Consider the following 26,296-nt stretch of genomic DNA (forward strand, 5'->3'; position numbering starts at 1 on the left):
AGCATTAAGGAATAGGTTGACATGGAGAAACATTTCATAATGTTTTTATTATGGTTAAAGTTGCTTATCAAGTGTTCAATATGTCTGTTACAAATGGATGTGCTTTTTTTATTTAGTGAAATGAATTTTAAAAAATAAATATATACATCAAAGTAATTGAGAGAATAATTACGAAATGTAAAACCACATTAAGTAAACTGTTTTGTCTATCAAGGTGACAGTTGTGTGCCACCTAGTGTTCAGATGTAAGACTAGACTTTTGGTATTGAGCTGTTTTACCTGATGTGTCCTGCAGTTTATGTATGGAGGGCAAAAAGCAAACAAATTTTCTAACAACCCTACCTCACCCGCAAACCAAACCACGGATATTCACAGTAAACCATGTTTCCCCCCATAGGTAGTAAGTTCTTCACCTTTCCACCAGCTTTCAATTATCCTCCATCACATGTTTTCACCCAAAGATGTTCAGGACGCCATAATGGTTAAGCTATTACAAAGATGAACAACTAATAACCTCCCTTATCCTTAACTTACAGTCTGACAAAGTGCTAAAGCTGTTCATGAGTGTTGAGTAAGTTTACATCAAAAGCTTCCCTGATTCTCTTCATGAAAACGGAACGTAAACACAAGATGAATGAAATGAGTTTTGAATGAGTTTTCATACAACAAAATCTACTTCATCAAGACAAAACACTTGCACGCCTTTGTTTTTTGCACCTTGCAAACCACCGTGACTTCCTCTGGAACTGCACTGTAAATTAAAGTATTTAAGGTCTCTAAGAATACTAACAAAACACAAAGCTGTTGATGTTCAGGTATGTATGGTGAAGGCAGCAGCCATAATGATAAACAGCATATTTGATAATTTTTCTTTCTTTATGTCTGGTTACAAATGAGGAAAAAGACATTCCATTTTGTCAGGTGGGGAGGTTCAGATGGATTTTCCCCTGGGTTCACTTCTTCCTCAGACTTCCTTGTCAGGTTTAAAAGGCAGTCGTGTTTTTCATCCCATAGGCCTCATACAGCTTGTCGAGGAGCTCTTTCTTCTCCTTCTCAGGCAGGAAGCACGACTTTGCAGAATTGATGTTCTAGAAAACACAAGAAGCCAATACGGTGGCCATTAGTGTGCTTAGTTCACCTTTTAAGGAATAGCTGAGCAATTTGGGAAATATCCACTTTCCTGCAGAGAGTTAGATGAAAGGATGTATACCACTCTTGTTTGTACTGTAAATATGACACTACAGGTGGTTTAACTTAGCCAGTCCAACCTTTACCTTTTAGTATGAAGGTAGCAAAATACATCTACTAGAAGTGTTCAGTACATGTACCAACAATTAATCTGTCACCTGTCACTGACAAAATCAGTAGCTTTTAGTAGAGCTCCTCACTAGTAACTGAGTTATTATGTTATGACCTTGTTAAAAGCATATCAAAAGACAGCCAAAGCCATGCAAACAAATCATGATTGGATAACAGTGCTTGTACAGGCTAGTGTTATACTGAACTGAACCAGACAGTCAGAAACAGCGCTGAATGCCTCAGCTGAATGGTGGTGCGATCGCCCATCTCAACTACACAGTCGGTGACTACAGCAGGCAGTTAGCTTAGCATAAAGACTGGAAACAGGAGAAAACTGCTAGTAACAGCTGGTCGCCTGACAACCTCACACCGATGACAAGACTACCAAAAGTCACTGCTCCCTGTCAGGAAACAGTCCAGCACATTGCCCACCCCAAAACTACGTGTTGTTTCTATACTTTGGTTAAACAAACAAGATATAACGTGTTCATTAATGAGCATTAAAGGCACTGGTGGGCAGATTTTGCTGCTTTTGGATGGAGCCAGGCTAGCTGTTTCCTCCGTGTTTCGCTAACCTGCTGGTGGCTTTATATCCATTATACACATGAGTGGTATTGATCTTCTAATCTAACTCTTGGCAAGTGAACAAATCAGCATATTTTTCAAAATGTCAGGCTATTCCTTTAATGATCTACTGCAAATCTAATCCACATGAAAGCTTGATGGAGCCTGGATGTGAAGCAGAGCTCTTCACACATTGTTTTAAAAAAAAAATAAAGGATCTGAGGCTTTTCAGCATGCAGAGGGACGCTTCTTTTACGTAAGCTTCTGTTCCTGCTTTAATTAGCAACTGAGAAAGGCATTGCTATGCACGGGGCATCCACACCACGTGCTATCATTTCAAACCATCTTAAAAAGCTTTCATCCTGTGAACCACTGCTGTTACTATTTATTACTGCATTTGATCTCACCACTCGTTTGAATTCCTCTTCAGTGAATCCCATGTAGTTTTGCGCGATGCTGTAGTCGAGTTGCAGGGTTGAGTTGAAGATCAGAGGGTCATCTGTATTCAGGGAGTAGTTTGCCTGGTCCTCCCTGAACCTGCACAAAGGAAATGGTGAAATCCAAACAAAAATGAATAAAAATGCCCAAAATCTACTTTAATGCAGGTTAATTTCCATGTACAATGAACACAGCTCACCTGACAACAGGATGCTTGGTGTAGTCTGGGTGGCAGGCACCAGTCAGCTTACTGGAAACAGGACACACCTGCAATGAGAACAGCACAGGCAGCACTGAAACCTCGTTCTTGCAGTCTTTCTTCTTCCAGTTGTGGTACTTAAGGCTCCACTAGGGGTCAGCATATCCCTGTGTTACTACTGGTAGGTACTGTATCAATATGTTAGTCAACTACTGTATGTAATTACCTGATAAAACAACCCCACTTTCTTTCTGTAACGATTAGAATGAGCAGTGTGTAATGATGAACAGGGAACAGTATGTTTAATAGATAACAGGCACATTTCTGCAGGAATTAGTAACCTCGCTGGCGGTTTTCTTATGAAAACTGATAAATCTGGATGGTTCCTTACCTCAAAGTGCATGTTGTCAGCCAGCAGTTTTTGGTACAGGGCATGATCTTCCAGGGTTCTGTAACCATGTCCAATCCGTTCAGCTTTCAGCACTTCTACAGCCTAAAAATCCGACAGGGTTCACACGAGGTGGATTCAAACAACAACAACAAAAAAAATCCTCCATGTAGTACACGTCAGCAGAATCTACTGGCTATTTCTAGAGATACACTCGCAACTGTTGTGGCAAAGCTGAACTGTCACTGTGAACGACTGCTTCTCTAGAGAGTGGCCACTTCTTATGGCAGCCATCGCCCAGTGTGACATGTAGTTTTACACTTAAGGGGTTGAGGCGTAACTGCTGAGATAAACATAAGCAGTAAAAAAATTATTTTCACAGTTTTTGCATCTACACATAGATATATTTGCATACGTTTGTGAACTCCTTTGTGCTTTGTTGTTGCAAATTTCTCTACGCATAAATGAAAATCTCTTGCACACTGGAATTTTAAAACAGTCCCAAACTGGTCCTTCAACATCTTAAACCAACGACAAACACAATCCTCTGTTCTTGTTTCTTTTGTATCTCTGACTCATTTCCATTATTAGTGCATGAGTTCATTGTTTTGTGTAGTTTCTGTTTACAAGCTCCACAGATGACTCCACCTCAGGGTTCAGAAATGTCTTGTGTTTCTGCTGAATGGCTTACCTCCTTCACCACCAATGCCGGGCCCACCTCTCCTGCATGGACTGTCCTGTGGACGCCGCAACGCACCGCTTCCTGTCAACACAATCAGTCATGGAACACATCAGCAACTAAACAGCACAGCCAAACATCTGGCTTTCACATTTGCGATCCTGCAGCATCTACTGAGGCGCCTTCTATCATCTAGCAAGGTTTTTTTTGTACATGCTTGCTTTGTTTCAGATGGAAAAAGATGTTGCTTTAGAACTGTGATGTAATGTAAGAAATCCACATTCTGCGCTGGCAGCCAAGACATCTGTTTTCATTTTAGCATTCTTACCCTTGGACACATCAAGTCTGGCTTGCTCAGTCTGCACTGTTATATCTAGAGGTCATGTATTTATGGAGATAGTTAACAATATTAGTGTGGACTCTGTTCTGTGAGTTCTGCTTCTTGTTAATAATTGAAGCATGTTTTCATTCCTTCAACCAATATCGATTCAGCTTTTCAAAACCTCTGTAAATACTTTTCTGGAGAAATGAGCAATATAAATAATATACTATAGTCTTATGATAATAAAATAATAAAATGTATTTATATGGCACTTGTCAAAATCAGATATTACAGTGCGTTACAAGGAAAAATTAAACAGAAAATACTTGAATACAAAATCATATACTGTACGCATACAAGAAAGTAAACTGTCAATTTTTGTCACAAAAACACATATGAAATTGTATTTTATACATACAAATACCAACCTGCATACACACATAAATACACACAAATAGACGAAATAAGGTTATAGAAAAAAAATACATTTGACACAAATTAAAACTGAGTGTAGAGATAGTTATTATAGTATAGTAGCTTATAATTATTGACAATTCGTTTGAATGGTATTACGTCACTACTGATGTTTGCTTTGGATGGATAAGGAGCAAGTCAACAAAATATGTGCTGCATTTGTAAACCATCACGCAGCAACAGCTCAGGATTTTTTTTAGTTTATGATGCACATTAATAAGCACAGATGCAAATGCACCAGGGTTAGCCAAAAGACTATTTTTCATATGTAGTCCCTGGACAGTTGTTACATAGTAAACCTGTAAAACTTAAAAAACAATTATAAAATTAATTTAACAAATTTAAAATGAAGTCATAAATTAATACTGGTTGGAGGCCACTAACATTCAATCAACAGCTGTGTGAGTCCAGACTATTCTGTTGTTAGCTGGTGGTTAGTGTTAGTGTCAAATTTTGATAAGAACAATTAACTTCCAACAGTTTTCATTTTCATAGTAGTGAAAAATGTATAAAATGTCATTTGTAAAAAGGACTGAGAGTATGAACTGTCCCCATGTAAGCAATTGATTACAGCTAAGACTTGGTCCACATCCAGTGCTGTAGTGTATTACCTGATTAATCTAACGCATTCATTATGGTCTGACAGGCAAAGTTGATTACTTACTGTAGTATTCTCAGAATTAATCAATAATTTCTGGCTGAAAACCAAATTGGATTTTTCTGAGAAGCCTCAGAGCGTAAGAGTATTAGATTTTACTTCCATATACTGTGTTGGCTACATAGACATTTAAGTCCTCATCAGTTTAAGACTATTCTCTGACAATGAAAAATGGAGAAATGAAAAACTCAGCTGTGACACCTGAGCTCAAACCTGTTTCACAAAGTTGGGCATTATGACAAAAGGTACATCTCCATGGTAACAGAGGGCGTGCATCGAGCATAGATCAGGCCTTCAGTATCTTCTTACCAAGTCTGTGAAATGGTATGACCTCTAGGAGAGGAATGTGTTCAATAATATATATACATGTTAACCCCATGTTCAGCTTCTTAGTTTAATGTGGTAGCATGCAAACATTTGCTAATTAGCACTAAACAAGTACAGATGAGGTTCATGGGGATGTGATCATTTTGCAGGTATTTGGCCATAAACCCATATATAGGACAAATTGGAATTTTGACCCCATGATGGTGCGAGATGAAAAGTTAAGAGATCACTAAAGCTGCTATAATTCATCCTTAAGCAGGCACAAATGACTACTAAATTTCAGGGCAAAACATTCACGGTTGAGGAGAAAGTCATGGGATCACTATATCATTGAGATACATCATCTGAGAACCGTGATTACACAAAATGTTGTCACAAATCATCTAGTAAATGTTGAGATTTCACTAGATAAGCAATAACTTTGACCAGCTGACGGTACTAGATTAAAATTCAATGTATCACCAAAGTCAGTAAGTGTCATCTTCTGGACATCGTAAATGTCTTTAAAAAATGTCAAGGCAATCCATTCATCCCTACAGCCAAAACCACTAGTGTGGGTAATACAATTACAAGCCATCTGTCCTTTCTGTAGTTATAACAGACAGAGCTACAAATTCTAAGGATTCCTGTAAGTTGCTGGTGCGATAAACCACAGCCATATCTCCATCAGCCTGCAGCCTGTGGGAACATTAGTTGGACTCTGTGACTATAAAATCTTTTTACAACCTTAAAACAACACAATGCATTATAAATAAAATTATGCCTACTGTACTTTAGTGCCAAGGGAAGAAGTCTACTTCTGTACTTACACTGTCAGCATTTTTTCTCCAGCAATCATACTTCTTGTTAAACTACAGGCTGTTGTTTATCTGATCTTTATGATTATTAAGATTATTGCTATGGGTGCTTCTCAAGTCTCTTATTTGTTGTTTCCTTGCTCCTCGCTTGAAACGGAGGTTGTTCCGCTCCGCCATCTTGCAGACCGTCCCAAAGCTCTTATTCGCGCCCCGAGGATCGAGGATAAGCTATGAGCGGATCGACACGCCCCCTTATTTGGTAGCCGTTATATTGATTGGACTGATCTGATACATCAGGACAGATAACATTAAACTCAAGTGTAAACCCTCCATCTCTGGACTAAATGACTACAGGCCTGTCGCCCTGACATCTGTAGTCATGAAGTCCTTTAAAAGACTGGTGTTGGCCCACCTGAAGGACATTACAGGCCCTGCAACACCTCAACTCTCCAGGGACACATGCAAGGATCCTGTTCGTGGACTTCAGCTCAGTGTTCAATACCATCATCCCAGACATCCTCAGCACCAAACTCACCCAGCTCACTGTGCCAGCCTCGACCTGTCAGTGGATCACAGACTTCCTGACTGACAGGAGTCAGCAGGTGAGGCTGGGGAACATCACATCCAGCACCCGGACTATTAGCACTGGCGCCCCCCAGGGGTGTGAGCTCTCCCCACTGCTCTTCTCCCTCTACACCAACGACTTCACCTCAAGAGACCCATCTGTCAAACTCCTGAAGTTTGCTGATGACACAACGGTCATCGGCCTCATCCGGGACGCGGTCAGAACAACCTGGAGCTTAACATGCTCCAAACTGTGGAGATGACCGTGGACTTCAGGAGGAGCCCCCCCACTCTGCCCCCCATCACCATACTCAACAGCCCTGTGTCTGCTGTGGAATCCTTCAGGTTTCTGGGATCCACCATATCCCAGGACCTGAAGTGGGAGCCCAACACGGACACCATCATCAAGAAGGCCCAGCAGAGGATGTACTTCCTGTGTCAGGAAGGAGCTGTTGATCCACTTTTACACAGCCATCATCCAGTCTGTCCTCTGCACGTCCATCACTGTCTAGTTTGGATCGAACACCAAAAAGGACAGGGCCAGACTACAACGGACAGTCAGGACTGCAGAAAAGATCATCGGTGCCAACCTGCCCTCCATTCAGGACTTATACATTTCCAGAGTCAGGAAACGGGCAGGAAACATCACTGCAGATCCATCTCACCCCGGACACAACCTGTTCCAGCTCCTCCCCCCTGGTAGGCGCTACAGAGCACTGTACACCAAAACCAACAGACTCAGGAACAGTTTCTTCCCACAAGCCATCACTCTGATGAACAGCTGATTTCTGACCCACAATGTCAGGAACAATTCCTGTGCAATAATCCAGTAACTGTGTTTCTAATCAGCACCTGTTTACTGGTTACCACTGGTTATTTATTCATCATTCTCTATTTCAGTGCTGTTCATACGGTTATATTGTAGATACTGTAAACCAAATCCACCTACCTCAAGTCATTACTCCTGCACAAAATACTTATTTACTCCAGCATCCGTGCCACTATGCTTCATTTCATTGAGTACATGTATGCATGTATGTCACATCCACCTCCGACATGTACATACTCCTGCATCCTTTGCACTCTGCTCACTGCACTATTTGTCAATATGTCTATATTGTTTTTGTTGATAGTGTGTATATTTGTGTTGTCTACACAAGTCTGTGTCTGATTTTATTTTATTTTATTGTGATTTTGTATTTTTGTAGGAGTAAGCACATCATGAGCAATGTACAATCAAGAGTCAAATTCCTCGTATGTGTACATATACCTGGCAATAAAAGCTGATTCTGATCACTGCAAAGTCTTAATTTGATTTGTTTTATGATTCACTGTTAAAATCTGAGTTAACTGTAGGTCTCATCAACAAAAGCCCCACACACAACTTTCTTCATTTAAGAAAGAAAGATTTTTCTTTACTTTATTACTCCCATCAACTTTTATAGTAGCGACAATTAAAGGCAGAGAGAGTTCGAGAGTCTGTCAGCAAGAAACACATTTTAGGCCTACATAATTTATTGTCATTTCTATTCAGTCACACGTGAGGCTGGTCATTCCTGTGTTTAGTCCAAATGAAACATAGTAAACACGTAGCCTAAGGAGTCACTAAACTGCACTAAAGTCTCTAATGTTAAAGTCTAGATGTTACATAATTGTGTTATGGGCATTGTAGAGGTGACTGGGGTCGTGAAAGTGACCAATCTCTTCGATACTCCTCTGTGTGTTCATATCACGTGCATTCGCCTGATTTTTATGTGCACCATTTCTGAGACAAATTGATCGCCACAGCCCACACCTTCGTAATTTCCCTCATGTTTTGCCAGAGTTGTCTGTTGCTATTATGTTGATGTTTCAACAAGCTCACCTCATAGGCATTCCTGTGTTCTGGATTGGCTTTACAGTTGAGTGACTCATCACCTGCCAGATCAATGGCGACCACTCCTTTGTCGCAGTATTTCTTACACAGCTCCACGACGTCCATGGACCAGCCTGGCGAATTTGAAACACACATATATTACTACACGGTTTGGTCCTGCCAACTCAAACACACACATGCAGATGATGTGTAGATGAAAAGCGATGATACAGTCTAAGCATCATGCTGCATCCATCTGCATCAATCTACAGCTTGACAAGCACAAGAAAACATTAACCAACATGCGGTAATACCTGTTTGTGTGGCTGACAGTCACCAGGACTAGTTCCTAAAGGAACATTTCAACTTACATGAGAATATTGACTGCACTCTCAAGTCTGTATGGTAAATCTCTCTCTCTCTCGCCTGCCATTCACCGGTCTTGTGCAGAGTTTTGCGTGCATGCTGTGCTGCCAACAACTGCATGCATGTCGCGGTTCCTCATGGGTCTATTTATAAGTAGCGGCTGTTTAAAAACGATATAATATTCTTTGTGTGGTTCATCAACAGTGAAGCTGGGGCTCCGTCTCTTCAGTAAGTGTTCCTCTTCTACCACTACACACGCGCACTGACGACCCAGGGTTATAGGATTACAATTTTGGATATATTCACGCACTTTAAAAACATTTATTGAAAGTTACTTTTTCTTTTTACATGTTTATTTACAGCATTAAACGTTGAAATGTATATTTCAATAGGCTGTATATTAACTTATTGGGAGAAAACTGGTAGTTCTATGTAAAACCAGACGTTGACCACCCCCATATCGGCAAAACGGCATGATCCTTGTTTTGCTGCGAAGCTTCGACTGTGAGATTGACAGTCGGATCAGGCTCGGACCCTTCGAAGTATCGATTCTTCGACTATTCGGGGTCAGCCCCAGTATTCACAATTAAAATATTATTTTATCTGGATTAATCTGCAAATATTAGGCTGCATACAGTTTAAACATACACACATCTAATTGCATATAGTTATCTTACAGCTTGTAGAATTTGGTGTTTCCTAAAATAGTACTTCATGTTCTAATCTATAATGACAAAATCAGGTATCCTCCATACATTGAGATTTCATACATAAGGATGTATGTAATCACCCGGGGATATTACAGCATGTTTTTTTTGCAAGAGATGTGGCATGAAATACAGAATGGCAGATATGAATTGCATTTGGCTTTTGGCCTGCACAGGAAACAGCTGCATGAATGGAGCAGCGCAGATCTGCAACTGACTGTTGCTGCTGATATAGCAACAACTCATGTTACTACAGTTACTTTTACTGGTGCAACTTAGACTGTACACAGCCTCTGCTGTCGCAATTACAGCTAATACTCTAAAAAGTACTAATATAACACAAATACGTACTATCCTGTGAAATGTATCTCTAAAACATCAGATTTGCCATAAAATCTTGTACAGACATCCATGGTCCTAAGAGGATGAATATTAATCAATTTGGTGATTCCCTGACATTTCTTCTAGCGCCTTTGTCCTGTCCTGCAAAACTAATGACATTGTCATCAGCTGTACTTTGTGTTTAGTGCTAATTAACAAATGTTAGCATATTAATGTGCAAAAGACAGTGAATATGGCAAATCTGAAGATACATGGTTTTCACCTGATAGCAACAATGTGTAGAATAGGTTACAATAAGAATAGTAGCCTATGGATCTATAATATGTATCTGCTCTGACTGCATTGTGGATTTCTGTGGTGCTCTTGTTCATTATCTAATAAGAATAACTGAGGCAGAGCTTTGAGACAGGACAGAAGACAGTACAGTTTAGGAACCTTATCTCACAAGGTTGTTTGGGCAGACAGGAGCATGAACAGTTCATTACTTGGCTTGTCGCGCATGCAGCATAGAATGGACCTGGCTTTGATATTGAAGGCCCTCTCCCCCTCGCTGAGGCCCTCATTAACCAGTTGCACCACCATATCTGGGCTTAGGTCACCTCTGAGTGAAGAAACACAGTGAAAAACAAAACATGAGCCAAACTTAATACATTGCTCCCCGAAAGCACAACACATTCACCAAAGTCTACAACTTTTCAAGTAAAGACTTACTCTGTCTGGTTCCATGGAATGGGGTCGACTTTAGTGTTAGCCAGTAAATGTGGGCTGTATCTGACCTCAACATAAATCACTCCCTCCTTGGCTTTGTCTTCAACAAACTCATAGGCTATCCTCTTGATGGCCTCTCTGTCTCCACTGAAAAGGAAGAAAGATGCAAAATGAATGACATTGCCCTTTGCCTCTGATAATCTTTTATCTCAGTGGCGCAAATAAAACCATTAACCACTGCCAATCCATCATCTAAACTATGATGGCTTTCAAAATGAGCAATATAGGCATTTACACAGTTTTACTGATATGATACAATTTAATTTAAACATCTCTTACACATCTATGTGCACGATATGCTAATAGCTGACTTATAGGCTTCATTAAATGTACTTTATGACCATTCTAAGCTGTTTACTTATTAAAATAATTTCCCCCATACACGTCCCACGTTTTTTTAAATAATTTTCTGACAGAAAATCCAGAAATAATTAGGTATATAAATCAATAATGACAATTTAGTTACTGCCCTTCCAGTGAAAATAGCAATACTTGAGAGTGCCTCACATTTTTTTTTTTAAAGTGATAAAGGTTTAATTGCCCCTCCCCTCCCCAAAAATGTCCCTAAACAGTCCCTAACCTTGTGATTATCATATTTTTGACCAAAAACATTTTTGTCTGTCCTGACCACATGATTGTATTGCATGACAATACAGAGTAGTGATGTGGAAATATTAAGAGAACCACAGCTCCACTTCCCTCTTTCCTTTAGACTCAGCAGCACACTTTTCGTCACATGATGGACAACAACAGTACTTCCAGCAGTTACACTGACAGTGAATGCTCATCCCACATGTCTGAATGCCTGTGTTTTCCAGCGTCCTCTCATTACCTCTCTCCAAACACACACCACAGCTAAGCTCATACAACAATTCTGCGTGAGCTAAACTCAGCTATCAAGTTCCCTATGTTGTTGAAACCGTACTGCACACAAGGCTTTCGGGGGCCTTGATACAAAAGGGTTCATTCAGCACAACTGCGCGCTGCAGTCCAGCCACTGCAGACCGTCATTGTTGAAAGCTTTCACGGCCATTGAGTATCTGAAAGACTACTTGGTCTTTTCTTACCAGTTCAGCCCTGTCACTGGAGAACTAAATATAAGACAGCGTGGCACCGGAAAGGGTTCCCTAACAACTTTCCCCTCCTCTTAGTTTGGTTACCAAGGTGACACTTGATCTCTTGATAATGATGTGTTCGTTTTCTGCATGTCTAGCATTTTAAATCTAGCTGCACCACCCTCCTCCCCTATAGAATGCCACAGAATTTCATTGCATAATCCTGCTGTGTTTTACATCTCAATATCATCAGTCACAATCTACACACTGTACTCAGACTTTGGATATATCATAATTAACTGCATGTGTGATAACAAACTGCATGACTAGACTTTGACCCTCAATGTACTTGGTGGAGTAACATTCCTGTGACACTAATGAGGCGGACCCTGACTCTTAATCACTCAAATCTTCCTCCTTACGCTTCACCTGCTCAACAAGAAAACACCTTTGGTAATAATGAAACAGAATCATTGAAGGTGACATGTCAGAACTTACGCAACCACGTGCATGTACTCTGCAAACTTCCCCAGAAACACGGTGAGGGTGGCAGGCTCCTCAACAATAATTTTCTGTGTCATCTCCTCTATGTTATTTGCTGGCAGAGGGATGCCGCGTCTCCTGAAAGGAGGAGAGAGAGAAAAAAAAACATTTCAAGTACAGTGTTGAAATTTAAATGAATACTTTGTTTCATCTTAACCCAAAATATATAAATCTTTATTTAACCGGCTAAACAGCCAGATATTTCCCTCAGGAGTTGGCGCAGACAAAAAACGGAACTTAATGGACAGTGAAAGGCGCACAGAAACATGACTCTAAACTAAAACCTGATAACAAAGAAACAATATTCAGTTCAATGCATAACACAAAGTCAACATTTTTTATGTGGTTATTAAGTCATTTTAACCAACATTTACTCTAAGTGCACATTTTTCACAAACTTGTGCTCTTTGGTGGATAAAACTATGTAATGCAACGATGTTTCTGAAGTACCTCAAACATATCTTTTGCATTTATTTACTGCAATTTCTTGTTACTTATTGACCGAACAATATATCCATGATAAGCTGATATCTGCAACAAGCTAATATTGTCCGATACCAACTAGTCCTCCAACCTAAACACCAACATGATTTTAGTAATTTTAACCAGCCTCAAATACGACTCCCATGAGCGTATCCTGAAATAGCGCCCCTACTGGTGGCATTTAACCCTCCAAATATGATTCATATGAGCATATATAATAGCGCCCCTATCGTTGCCGTTTGTCAATGCCTCCCAAAACGGCAATTTTGAACTCCATTTTCCGACTGGACCTACGTTTTGGAAATCATGTGACCTACATCACATGACAGAAACACGTGGAAACCGTGAGGCCGATCTGCTAGCAGTTGTTGGGTTCACCAGTTGACATGCATACGCTGACTTAGGTTTAGGCACATACCCCTGTGAAGGTTAGGGTAAAGGTTTCGGGCTATGGGGGGCTGTCAACGCCTTTAACATAGTTAGCTGGAACTAGACGCCGGTCTCCTGGGTGAAAAGCAGCTAACTTCCCGCCACCACTGTACAATTTTATGGGTATTTATAATACATGACCACCTTTATCATGTGTTTGCGTTGTACAGCCACTAGAGGTCGCTGCCACAATAAATGTAAAAATGAGTAATAATTTTGCTCTCCGATACACCTGCCAAGACATTTTACAATTGTGCTCTATTTTATTTTATCAATTATCAATATTCACAAGCACAGTTAATCAATAAAAATGTAAAGGTGGTGTTTTCACACAAAAGAACAATAACGTTTTCTTATCTATCTAAACATGTGTATCTAAATCTCAGTACAAACACATAAAATCTGAAGACAATATTGAAGAATTCTGATAAAGCAGATAGTAAACTGACTTACTTGGCAACGTCAAGAATAGTCTGCACCCTGATGGCTCCATCAAGGTGCACATGCAGCTCAACCTGTGGATGAGATAATAAATAATTAATCCATCAATCAAAACAAATTGTTTTCAAACAGATGGATGTAACCATGTATCTAAGTCTGATTATACATTGTAGTTTAGAAGAATAGCACTGCAGAATGTCAGCTGGCCAGCAGTGTTAAAAAAAAGAGAGCAGCCCATCACGAATGCAGTATGCATGACTGGGCAACAAGGAGTGAAAAGGCCATGGGTTCCAGCTCTGACAGCCGTGATTTAATCTGGCAGATGGCACCAATAAATCTATGCTCCTCCTTCAACAACTGAGGCCTAAAAGACTCTCATCAGTCATCCTTATTTCTGGTTGGAAGTGATGATGAAGGAGAGAATGACGAGTATGGTTATGGTAATAAGTTAAATCTCCTAATGTGCACCAAAAGAAGCAGCTGGGAGCACTGACCCTGATCTTCCACAACAGCAAAACCAAAGTTTTATCTATTCTTGTGGCTCAGTTAATTCTTCGACATTCACTTACATACCTTATGCATCTATTCCTTAAAAGCCCTGAAAACTTATTTTCTTCATCAGTTTCTGTTCCATTACTATACTTTATATAATTTTGATAATTGATTAATCCCTCCCTTGATTAGTTCCCTTTCAAGCACCCCACTAAGCATCCTCTGGTTCTAGCTTTTCTACTGTGATGATTTGCTGCTTTGAATTAATTCAGTGTTTTGGTAATTTTTCAAGCAAAATGAAAAAAAAAACACTAAAAGTGAGAATTTGTAACTCTTTTTTGTAACATATGACTAAAAATTTGGGGGGTGTTGGACTGTTGGTCTGGAACAGATTAATCAATGATTGTTGCATTAACAGAATTAGTTATTTCACATGAGAGATTTCAGTTTTTCTTGTTTACGCTCCTCTCACTGATTTAAAATTAATCAGGGCTTCGCTGGAAAACTGTGATGTCACATCCTTCCATGTACCAATCAGGTTCAAGCTAAAATTCTTTAATCAAAATGTGATGACAACTAGAGGGATGTTTATCCACGCAGGAAATATGGTAATGGTCAAAACACTTTAACAATCACAAATCACCTCAAAGAGCAATCAGGGTTCAGACCCACCCTGTGTATTAAAATGAATGAAGTGTACAGTGTGTCCCTCTACTTGCAGGTTATTGAGAGAGTTTCTAAAATGATGAAATTTAAATGAGGTACAGATGCTGAACGCTTTCCCCCTCCCCCCTCTTGGAAAATAACACATTTTTATCCAAGAACCACATGAGCAGTGTGTAAGGTTCAACTGGTTCAACACGACTCAGTGATTAAATTAACATTCTTTGATCAAACCTCATGAATCTAAACCTGACTCATTCATCAGTCATTAAAGGAAATGCTGCAGGAGATTAGCCTACAACATAAGGGGTTGTTCCTGATTAAAGATCCCTTTGAGACACAAATGCCACTGTCAGTGAACATTTTATTTCATTATTTTGGATTTCAAAATTGCAATAAAAACTTAAGACAAACAAATAAAAGTCTGGATCATGTTTGTAGAAAAAAACTACACCAGCCACCAGCTTTCAATAAACTAAATCTTTCTGGTGTATACAGCTGAAAACACAAATGTGAAGATTTGCTGCTTTTGTTTGTATTATATCCTTGCAAATTTAATATATTTGTGTTTTAGTTAATTTACATTTAAATTGACCGCTTTGGACTTGCAGAGATCACTTGGAATCTGAAGGTACTTTTTCAGTATTTCCTGATGATATGTGCGTCAAATTATTATTTGATTAATCAAGAAAATAACATGTAACAAGTTCATAGATAATGAAAATAACTGTTAGTTGCAGCCCAAGTTATGACAGACTGCTATTCAGACCTGCTTCCTTATCACCTTTCTTTTAGAAAGTAAAGCAGCTGTGTGCATCTGTGTGACAGATGGAAAATGTTCTTAAGATTTGATGTTTTCAACAAGAAGTGAAGTCTTCTATTGAAACTGTTTGAGTTTCTCTTTTGTTTATGTCTGTTTTCTTTCTTTAAAAGCCTGGTTTCCGTGACACTGGAGCATCAGAGTTGTTTACAGACAACAAACAGCTGGTTAACCCATCTGCAAGTTCAGGAAATCCTGTGGCAATTCTTTCAGTATACACACATCACTTTCTGTAGTAACTTATATAAGAGTTAGAGTTTATACTGAATTAAAATCTGCAATGTGTTATTGCACAACAGCCTCTTGCTGATTCTCCACTGAAAGGGTTCTATTATGCAATTTTGTGAAGCCACTAAATATAGGATGTTCATAGTGAAAGAAAGGTTTCATGTAAAATATTTCTAGTTTAAGTTTCTCAATTGTGATGATTGCCTACTTTTCTCTGTTTTGTATCATTGTAAACTGAATCTTTTTAGGTTTTGATCTGGACAACCAACAAAACATCTGAAGAATTTTCTGACATTTCATTAATGAATCAGTAAATATCCATTACAGTGGATGCCCTCTGCAACTGTGTCAGCCTTTTATTTATGTCTATATTTGTCCTTTAATAATTTTCTTCTGAGTTTAACTCCAAACCAGAACAGAAACTCTCTGAAAGCAAACAGTCTAGTTAGTCTTGGAGCTGAAATGATTAGTTGATTTGTTGATTAGTTGATCAACTAACAATTAATTGCAATTATTTTGACAATCTATTTAGGTAAATTCTCAAGCAGAAATGCTATATTAGCTGGTTCCACTTTCAGTTCCACTGATTTGCTGCTGTTCTCTGTTTTATATCATTATAAACTGAATATGTTTCCCACTATGTTCTGGCATTTTATAGACCAAACAAATAATCAATCAATTGAGGAAATAATCAGGAGATTAATCAGTAATGAAAGTAATCAGTAGTTTCAGCCCTACATGATCACACACTGTAATAACCCTGTAGCTATATACTACAATTAATGTCAGTGTAAGATGCATGGATGGTGAACCGGTGCAGGTTACTGCCACAATGACCCCAGGAGTGGTATCAGGTCTACAACAGCAAATTAATATTTAATAGGATGATTTCTTATCAGCCGTCAGTTCCTCGGCAGACCAGGTGCAGCACCAAACATTCATGTATGTGGGCCGGTTGCGCATGTCACGCTACCTGACAATTAAAGGTACAGTTCACTTTGGGCAGGCTTTGTTGTGCGCGCCAGTTGTATCTATCGGCAAATAAAAGTACTTCCATAAAGAAATCAGGCAAAAGAATGCAAAGTGTTTTCTGTGTGTCTATTGCAGTGATGAGACGCTCGCATTAATTTAACGTGAATCCCTCCATCCCACAAACATGTATTAATAAATAACTACACTCATTACAGAACAATGTGCTACCTTGTAATTATATAAAGAAGCAAGAGAAAGCTGTTTGGACTTGCTCAGTGAAAATAAATAGCCTATCTGTCCTTTCATTCATCACAGTGTCTTGTTTAAAGCCACACGTCAAACTGTAAGCAACGGAAAGGTTCTTCCGTGTTCCAACTACTGGCATCAAACACACACAGGCTACACACACACACACACACACACACACACACACCGATAATGGCAAATAATAATACAATGTATTTTAATCAAACACTTGATTTCTTCCTTTATATCTTTAAACACGCTTCTTCGTAGCCTATTATTTGGGTCTCGGGCACTAACCCTAACGTGCGTAAAACCAGGAAAAAGTTCGCCCGTCAAACACATTTCTATTTAAATTATTAATGCTCATTCTACAGTTTAGCCTACCGGCTGATACTGTACCTTTGGCTTGTTGAATACCACTTGTTCGGGGGGGGAAAGCTCAGCCATCGTACAGAGTCTGCTGTTGCCGGTGAGTCTGCTGGTGAACAGAGAGCTGAGGACTGGCGTGCCAAAACGTATCGCAGCTTGCCTTGTTATTATATGCATGGCTCTGGGACACGCCTTTGTTCACACAACGGCATAACACATCGCTAAGAGCTATTACTGTACAACAGAGGATGTCAGGACGCACAGAGGAGCAGGCTGTGCGGTACAGTGTGCATTAACATATAGAGACAACAGTAGCCTAGGTAGAAGGATTAACGGCCCTGAATGGCAGCAGCTTTGCACCCATGTGATGAGAGCTTTACCACCGGGCTAATTAATTAAGTCAAACCGTTACACAATGAAGCAAATTGCAGTATTTATATTTCGTAGTCTTCATGAAGGTTTCAAAAAATATCAGTCATTCTATCATGACTATGGGGAATGTGTTAAAATAGAGGAGGGGAGGAGAGGTCATTCTTTATTACTAGAAGACTCTCGCTGTCTTTTGAATGTTGACACAAATCTGCTTCTCAGTGGATACTCCGATGTTTTGAAGAAATACACCATTTGAAATCCTGCTATCTACAATGCACATATAAGGTTGACACATTGCTTTTCTTTCTAAAATTCTTTCTAAAATCTAAGTGTTCTGTTAGGGGTCCTGGAAACCCCTGGTATATCAGCTTGATTCTTCATGTCCTTGCGTAATTTTGTAAGAATTGCTTATAAACATGATTTTGTACTGACGACGTATATAGAAAATTAATGCATTACAGATTACACCATAGCCATAAAACATGTTTAAAATACAACAGGCATTAATAAGACATTGTCCTATATTGAATTTTTTTATAAAATGTCTAATAAGGAGTTTGACCTCTTGACCCCAAACATAAATATAGAGCTGCAACAATTACTTGATTAATCAATTAGTCAATTGACAGAAAATTAATCAACAACTATTCTGATGATCAAATAATCAGACAGAGAAATCTGTCTTATCTGGGAACATAGTTTCAGTTTCAAATATGTATTAGTTGAAGCAATGTCTGTCATAATAATCAGAACCCAGCTGTTAACAGTTAAAATGTCAAGATTGTATTTATTGTAGATATTTCTTTAGTCTGCTTTGGCTTCAGATTTAGGATTTTAATAATAATAAAAGTGTCAATAATACCTCAAATCTTCCCAGCATTCACATATTTGTTGTTTTTTATTCACATATTGTGAAACAAGTTATATAAGAAAATGGAAATAACTGAAACAAAATAGGACATTTTTTTACCTTTCAGCTATACTGATATCACTACATACTTCAACATTAAAGAAATATGGTAGTTCGACATTTTGAGAAATAGACTTCTTTGCTTTTTTGCTGACACTTACATGAGAAGATTAATGTCACTCTTATGTTTGTAAGCCACATTTGAAGCTACAGCAAGCAGATGGAAACAGAGGGAAAGAGCCTGACTATTTCTAAAAGTAACAAATTCCAGCCACCAGATCCTGCATTGAAGCCAACTATCAGAGTTTCAGGAGCAGGACCACACCTCAATCATGCCTCCCCTGGCATTTCTATAAATACCTACCTAACCTGTCTCCCGTTCCTCGCTCGCGTATCCCTCCCACAAGTGTCAAGAACAGAGAAGACTTGACATTTGGGTCAGAAACTGGATCCCCAGTCTTCAAGAGCTCTGGCTTGTTCAATCTGTCAAAATTGTCATGCCAGGACGTGACCGATTCTCTCTGGTCAAGGACAACACTTTCACCAGGTCTGTAGCTGGTCTCATACTGTCCAATTACCGGCCCAGTGGAGAAGGACTCTGAGCTGGCCTAATTAGAGATAAATCTGTCTGGACATATTTGGGGGACAGCTGATATAAATGCTAATATGTGTTGATTTTGGTTGTAGGTCAGCTGCTATTAAAAATGACCAGCAGGTGGCACTGAAACATAAATAATGACCGTTTGTTTTGACAATTGACACTAGGGTCTAACCCAAACTATGGAAGACAGCCTCAGTCCAAAAGAACACAAAAGTATATGGACAAGCTTTCCGCCTTATAGTTTTCCGCCGGTATAGTGTTTGCTCCAATAAAATACTCTATATGGAAAACACCAATAAGATCCAAGAGTTCTAACCTTAACTTTTAGTAAAGAAATGGTCATATCATCATAAGTTTGTATGTTTTTAACCTGTCTTGCCTTGAAGATCGGTCATTCTTCCCTTTTCCATTTTAATGAGGACAATAATGGAAATAATTTTTTAACTTTATGGTGTATTTATCCTCTGTAATTTAATTGTATGTTGAGACGTTATGATGGCAGTCTTGTATTTACCTTTGTTATTTATTAATTACATATAAGATATCTATCCATCCATCTATCATGTCATGTATGAGACCCAAGTTCAGTCCCTGACCAATAAAACAACTTTTCTTTTCAGGCTTCATTATATTAAACCATTATTTGTCTGCCTGTCCTTTCATCCACAGCACAGCATGGATTTCTCAGTGGTTATTAAAAACTGCACGGAGCTTTTCAACCCCATCACATCAAAGCAGCATAAAATAGGTCTGTGTGCTGGAGTACAAGGCCAAGTGGCTACTGGACATTTTACTTCCTACAGATCTTCGCACATTCACAAATCACAGCCGTGTTCATGCATGGCTACAAATGGAAACACCCTTCTAATTACAGTATGCTTTCACATTGTTCAGTTAATATTCACAAGTACCTATTTAATAAATGTAAATGCTCCGTACTTGTATAGCGCCTTTCCAGTCTTTTCGACCACTCAAAGCGCTTTTACACTACATCTGCATTTACCATTCACACACATTCATACACTGGCGGAACAGCCGCCAGGGGCAATTCGGGGAACATTAATTCATGTTCCATTAAGTATCCAGAATTTTCTAAATATATAGCTCATGCTACCCACTTTTTGACACAGCATCAAAAAGAAAGTCTGTAAGTCTTTTGTTATTTGATGTATTCAGTAAAATGTTCAGTTATGGTTTTCTGTACATTTTTATTTCCCTACATGAAGGTCTAATTGCCAGTGTAAAGCCTTTTCCACAGTAAAAGGAAAACATTTTGTAATCTTAATATTTATACATTTTTGTCATATTGTCAACTTTAAACTTTTTGGCCACTTGGGGGCAAAGCAACAATGTATAAACATGACACTGACTTTTTAAAATTATCATCATCTAATACAGTCAAAATGTGTTAGTAAACTGTTGCTAACATTAGCATTTATTTGGAGTCGTGTTTGTGTCCACCTGACAAGTCCAATATAGACACTTCATTTAGCTCAATTTTGTCTACAACAACTTCTGAAGGAAACATCTGGCTCTGTAGTTGCTAAATGGTCCACTTTTGTTTAAAATGTAAAGGCTGTAGTCTGAGGTTAGGGGAACTGTACTGTACTCAGGGTGTAAACCACAGGGGAACCAGGGGAGCTTGTGCTCCTCTTAATAAGTCATGAGCTCATGAGCCTAAAAACATGGTTAATAAAAATGTGGGCGTCTCTCTAATATTGACTGTTTTCCCTCTTTAGCTTCATCATCATGCATCATGTGTAAAAATAGGCTATTATTTATGTATGATTGATGCATGTGGTGATTCATCACTAATTTAGTTCAAAAGATACTGGCCTGCATGCTTTTGTGTCATCCCCGTTGAAGCGTGGCAGTGCAATATCATAAACTTCACTCACTTCTCAGTCCCACGCAGTCTGCACGGCGAATCACCATGGTTCATTTAAGATAAAGCACCAGGCGAAATACTGGAAAAGCTTGAACAGGACAGGTTGGGGGGAGTTGCAGGAAAAGTAAGTAAAAGTAAAGTAACTAAAAAAGTATGACATTAAACTTTGAGTATTTAAAATTTCTGCTACTTTATATTTATACTCTACCACATTTCAGATGGAAATATACTTTGTATATTGTAGGCCTACTTACACTATTGTACTAGTACTATTTGTTATGTTACTTTTCACATTAAGATTTTATACAAAAAAATACATTGTAATGAAATACAATGGTTTTTTATAAATTAAAATACCCAACCGTGTATAAAATACTTAAAATAAGCTCCACTTCAACTAGATAAAACATAAACATGCTCATATACATGAAATTCATCAATCACAATAATTCAGTAGCCTACTATAAAATGTATAATCATAGCACTCTGAAAGGGGTCATTTAGCAAAACAAGTACTTATACTATTAATACTTTAAGTGAATGTTGTTGCCAACACTAATGTTACTTAAGTTTAAAAAGGCAGGACTTTTTCTGCATGTTGCTACTTTCACTAAAATAATCTGAATACTTCCCCCAACACTATATAATTTGGACTGAGGGGAAAGGAGGGGAAGTGTGGCAATAAGGATAGTTAATTTTTATTGATGCCCTTATTGAGACTGCTTAATGATCTGAGTCTTTATCAATATGATACTTTAATTATTTGGTGACAGTTATTTGGTAAGACATGACCCAAAGGTCATGAGGTAGGCCTGCACAATATTTAATGTGCGATAACATTGTTGTATATCGAGATTAAACATTACTTGGGATAAATACATACTGAAGTGTACATATTAACTACCTGGTTATTTTAAAGTTATAGGATTAGATTATATTTTAAATACAGCTAAATGTTTCTAGAGCAGCAAATAAACTCAACATCTGACATCACAATACTGAGTGATTAAAAAAAATATTCAGTCTGTAGTCCTTCCTCCTCTCTGCTGTTATTCACTGCCGGCAGGTAACATTACCTTGTCAGAGGAGGAGCGGCTGGTTTATCTCTGCCAGCAGCTCAGTTTACAACAACGTGCCAGATTTTACAGACCAGTTTATGCTACAGCTTTTGCTTGTTTATAACATTTGGCTAATGCCAAGCCAACATTAGCTTTGCTGGTAATAAAACATACAGGATGAGAGACTGAGCAGTTTAAATGAACCCTTTCTACATTGATATAGTAATGTGTTTTTATGCGCAAAGGTTTTATTGCATGCATTTACAGTAAGGAGCATAGCTGTCAGCAACTCCGTAGTTTGGAGCCAACTAAACATCACCGTCTCCACCGCGACAGCTCAGCGTCTCTGCTGGCCGCTGTGTGTGTGTATATGTAGGAACCTTTTTATATACACAGTTGTGACCAGGCTGGTGGTGGCGCCAAGAGGGGAACCGCCACCAGAATCTGACAACGCCACCTGGGGACTTCCACCTCAGGAAATGCTCCATTTCTACTTTGACTTAACCTTTATACAAAGGCTACACAGGTTTATTGAAGTAAGAGACGCGCTCCAAGTGAATAATTTATTTATTGATAATCTGTAACTGGAAGTGCCTGAAAAGAGGATGGTGAATACTACAATAATCAAATTACCATGGAATATGAAGGTTTATTAAATTTGGCAAACAAGTTACTTTTATTTTTAACAAGACACCAGTTATTACCAATTATTGAACCAAACAAAAAGGCAGATTGGGCCAGGACCAGCTGTGCATCAACTTACCCACCGCATGTGCCCACTGCAGTAGATAGTCACTGCAAATCGTGTCACTACCAAATTGTGTCCCAGTGCCGTTAACACTACAATCAGTAAAGGAACCCATACTAGCGTGCCTAGCCTCCACCATAAGCCGACCACTAGAACCACTGAAAAGAATAAAACAAGTTAAATAAAACACAATAGACCAGTTGGTTATATCTAAAATACAAGCATAGTCAACTAGGGGAGTGCCGGCTGGAGGCACTACAGCCAGAGCGTACCAGCAATAATGGTTAAAAATCCTAGTTAACAAAAGGAAAAACAGCTGCTGACAACCTACAATTAAAAACCCATATTAGCAACAGCTTTATAAAAGTAAATAACAGTTACCTCAGGTAGTTATCATACCCTACTTGTTGCTCCTTAAGCTTCTCATACCTTAACACAGGGTGCTCTGTAAGGAACAATACATCATGCCACTCCAGATAGGGAACCTTGGAATCAGCCAAACCACATCAAACAGGCAGGCACCAGACTGCTGCAAAACATACAACCTCAGTCATTGGGAAAAGACAATGAAAACATAAGACAGGGTTTTTACTCACTCACCTACCTAAACATCACAGAGGGTTCATGTGGCAACCGACAGGCAGGGAAAAACCAAAGAGGCAGCCATGATACTGCAGCTGCTTTAAATAAGCTCAGCTAATGAGGGGGTTTGATCTGGGTGGAGCTAATCTGATGCTCCAGAGGTGCGTTCAAGAGCAAGGCTAAAAACCTGTAAGCCTGCATAGAAACACACACCACTACACAGTCTATGGTAGGAACCGAAAGAGAGCAGCAAAGGCTGCAGCCTGATGATAAACAGTCCTGGGCCCGTTTAATACCGTGTTTCGGTGGCATCAATAAAAAACATTAGTTTTCTTATCCATCACGTTTCAAGTTAAATCAGATTTGACACTGGAGATTAAAGGACCCGTCTGGATAGCAGTAAAGATAAGCTCAGACCTTATTGATTTTCTGGTTTTGAGAAATTTTGGATCTGGGTCGTTTTAGAACCGGGTATCGATGCCCATCCCTATGTGACAATGATGAAGATGGAGAGATCTTTGGGTCAGCTCATCCTCTTCTTTCTGCACTTTTGGTAATGATATATTAATAGCAGTAAGCTACACAGTCTGGACCTGGGCTCTAAAACTTTTAAAACATCATCATTAAAGCCCCAGTGGTTATGTTTAAAAAGTTTTAAAGCTTCTTTTGCATTACACCCTCATACTAACAACACAGGATGTCAGTAAAAACTGTTTCCAGAAATTGATCTAAAGAAGAACTGTAAACATTGTGAAAACAATGCGTGCGTGCCTGTTTCCAAATGAGTTCTGGGAAAGCAACAGCAAATCCTGACTACTCCCACATATTGGCAACTACAACGTCATGCCATCACTGAACCATTTCACATATAATTCAGTTAAAGAGCAGTGTTGTGTGTCCAAGACTCTCAGAGCTCTGGTCAATGTTTTACACTCTTAGACAATGAACTTTACTCTTTAAGTGATTGGTGTTGTGTCTGGAAATTAATTTGAATAATTTATCTTATTAGTGACATATGAAAAATTCGGTCTGTTATGTTTCCCCTTGTTCCCAGAAAGCAGATTAAACTAATAAATCGTGCAAACATAATCTGAATTCTTTCTAAATTAATTTAAATATTCCTCTCATCATCCCTCTGTTGCCTGGTTTTACGCTCAGAAGAATCATATGGGTCCAGGATTTAAAAGATGATGGTTTCCAATACAGTGTAAATGTTTATGTAATAACTTCATCTTTATTAAGTTCACCAGCATGGGCTTGCGTGATAAAACATCCTGAGTGGGCTTCTTGTGTTCTGCAGCATATATTTTCTTTTTACCTGAAGTTAGCACAATCTCAGCTAAAAATATTGACACCGTGTGCCATGCTAGGAAGTGGTTGCCTTGGATGAATTGAATCCTTGTTCCTTATTTATTTGTTCTTATTTATTTTTAGTAACTGAAGCTAGAAATGGATGTCTTGTTGGTTTAGGTGTGTCAACAAATGCAGCAGGCTATTTCTACTCTGTTTTGCTACAATCAGCTCTCCATAAACAAGCCCTGAACCCGTGCTTGGACACAAAAATGACAAAATTACATAATAGAGAGGATGATGAAGTTTTTTTGTGTGTAGACCGATGTTACAATTTACGTGTCAGGAGATTTATAGCAACATCAGTAGAGGAAAAATAAGACTAAGAACTTTCAGCCACAATAACGGCTCTGTAAGGCAGTATTTGGTCACAGCGGCGTAAATGCTTACATCAGCATGTCTGCATGCTCACAATGACAATGCTAATGTGGTGATGTTAAGCAGATATGTTTACCATGTTCACCATTAGGATATAACACAAAATACATTTGAGACTGATGGAAATGTAACCAAAGCATTAAACAAAATTGGACCTAATGATGGCTAGATAAAACTTTTGGGATGACCAAAGTTATTAAACTTTATCCTGTGGGTGACGTGAAAGTCTATTGCAATCCATCCATTGGCTGTCAGGACATTTCACTCAAAACCACAAATGTCAACCTCATGGTGGCGCTAGAGGAAAAGTCAGAGGATCACCAAAGCCAGTAAGATTTATCACCTGGGAACCATTAAATAGATTTTGATATATTTCCCTGCATATGAAAAAATGTTGTGACCTGTTGTTGGTGCTAGATGAAAAGTTGGGGCCTCACTAAAGTCAACATGGATTCATCCTCTGCAGCATGAACGTCAATGGCAATCCATCCAGTACTTGTTGCGATAGCTCACTAAAAACAAAAATGTCATCCTCCAAACCCTATTTTTCAGCACCATAATTTGAGGTCTGACACGTGAAGCTGCAGAGGTTAAAGCGTGCGAGCAAAATTTCTTGGGTTTTTATACAGAATGTGATGTCGTGCAGACAGTTGTTTCTACCTTTGCTGATAACATCTGTCAGTGCAGCTGTCATGATGGGTAGGTGTGAATGAGCGGCTGGGCGATCTGTGCTTACCTTTTGTCGCTGTGGACTCGGCAGTGACCTCAGCCCTGTGTACGTCAGGAGGTGACCTTTTGTCAGGCTGATCTCCTTATTGTCGGCTCTGGGAGTTCCTGTGGCAACACTGTGGGATTTTCACACATCGAGCTGGAATGCCTGGAATTTTAGGTGTTATATTAGGGAAAATATTTTGGCTGTGG

At 39.0% G+C, this 26,296-nt stretch overlaps 1 protein-coding gene and 1 long non-coding RNA gene across 2 annotated transcripts; both read right to left on the reverse strand.

The window, feature by feature from the left end:
- Positions 1 to 28: 28 nt before the first annotated feature.
- Positions 29 to 17,680, reverse strand: ada (adenosine deaminase). Its single transcript, XM_046055179.1, has 11 exons — positions 17,519 to 17,680; positions 13,711 to 13,772; positions 12,301 to 12,423; positions 10,691 to 10,834; positions 10,465 to 10,580; positions 8,574 to 8,698; positions 3,580 to 3,651; positions 2,892 to 2,993; positions 2,501 to 2,568; positions 2,271 to 2,400; positions 29 to 1,088 (listed from the first exon to the last, which is right to left on the reverse strand). The coding sequence occupies exons 1-11, from the start codon at positions 17,663 to 17,665 to the stop codon at positions 984 to 986; spliced, it is 1,194 nt and encodes a 397-aa protein (XP_045911135.1). The 5' UTR covers positions 17,666 to 17,680; the 3' UTR covers positions 29 to 983.
- Positions 17,681 to 22,866: 5,186 nt separating this feature from the next.
- Positions 22,867 to 23,710, reverse strand: LOC123974475. Its single transcript, XR_006825858.1, has 2 exons — positions 23,670 to 23,710; positions 22,867 to 23,594 (listed from the first exon to the last, which is right to left on the reverse strand). It is a non-coding gene; the product is annotated as an uncharacterized LOC123974475 (long non-coding RNA).
- Between the last annotated feature and the right edge of the window lie 2,586 nt (positions 23,711 to 26,296).

This window comes from Micropterus dolomieu, linkage group LG08, assembly GCF_021292245.1.
Source record: "Micropterus dolomieu isolate WLL.071019.BEF.003 ecotype Adirondacks linkage group LG08, ASM2129224v1, whole genome shotgun sequence".
Lineage (NCBI taxonomy): Eukaryota > Metazoa > Chordata > Actinopteri > Centrarchiformes > Centrarchidae > Micropterus > Micropterus dolomieu.

Coding starts and splice junctions, on each gene's coding strand:
- ada (XM_046055179.1), bottom strand. CDS start 17,665: ATGCATATAATAACAAGGCAAGCTGCGATACGTTTTGGCACGCCAGTC. Junction 10,581..10,690: donor ATTCCATGGAACCAGACAGA/GTAAGTCTTTAC, acceptor TTCTTCACTCAG/AGGTGACCTAAGCCCAGATA. Junction 1,089..2,270: donor AAGAGGAATTCAAACGAGTG/GTGAGATCAAAT, acceptor TGTGTTTTCTAG/AACATCAATTCTGCAAAGTC.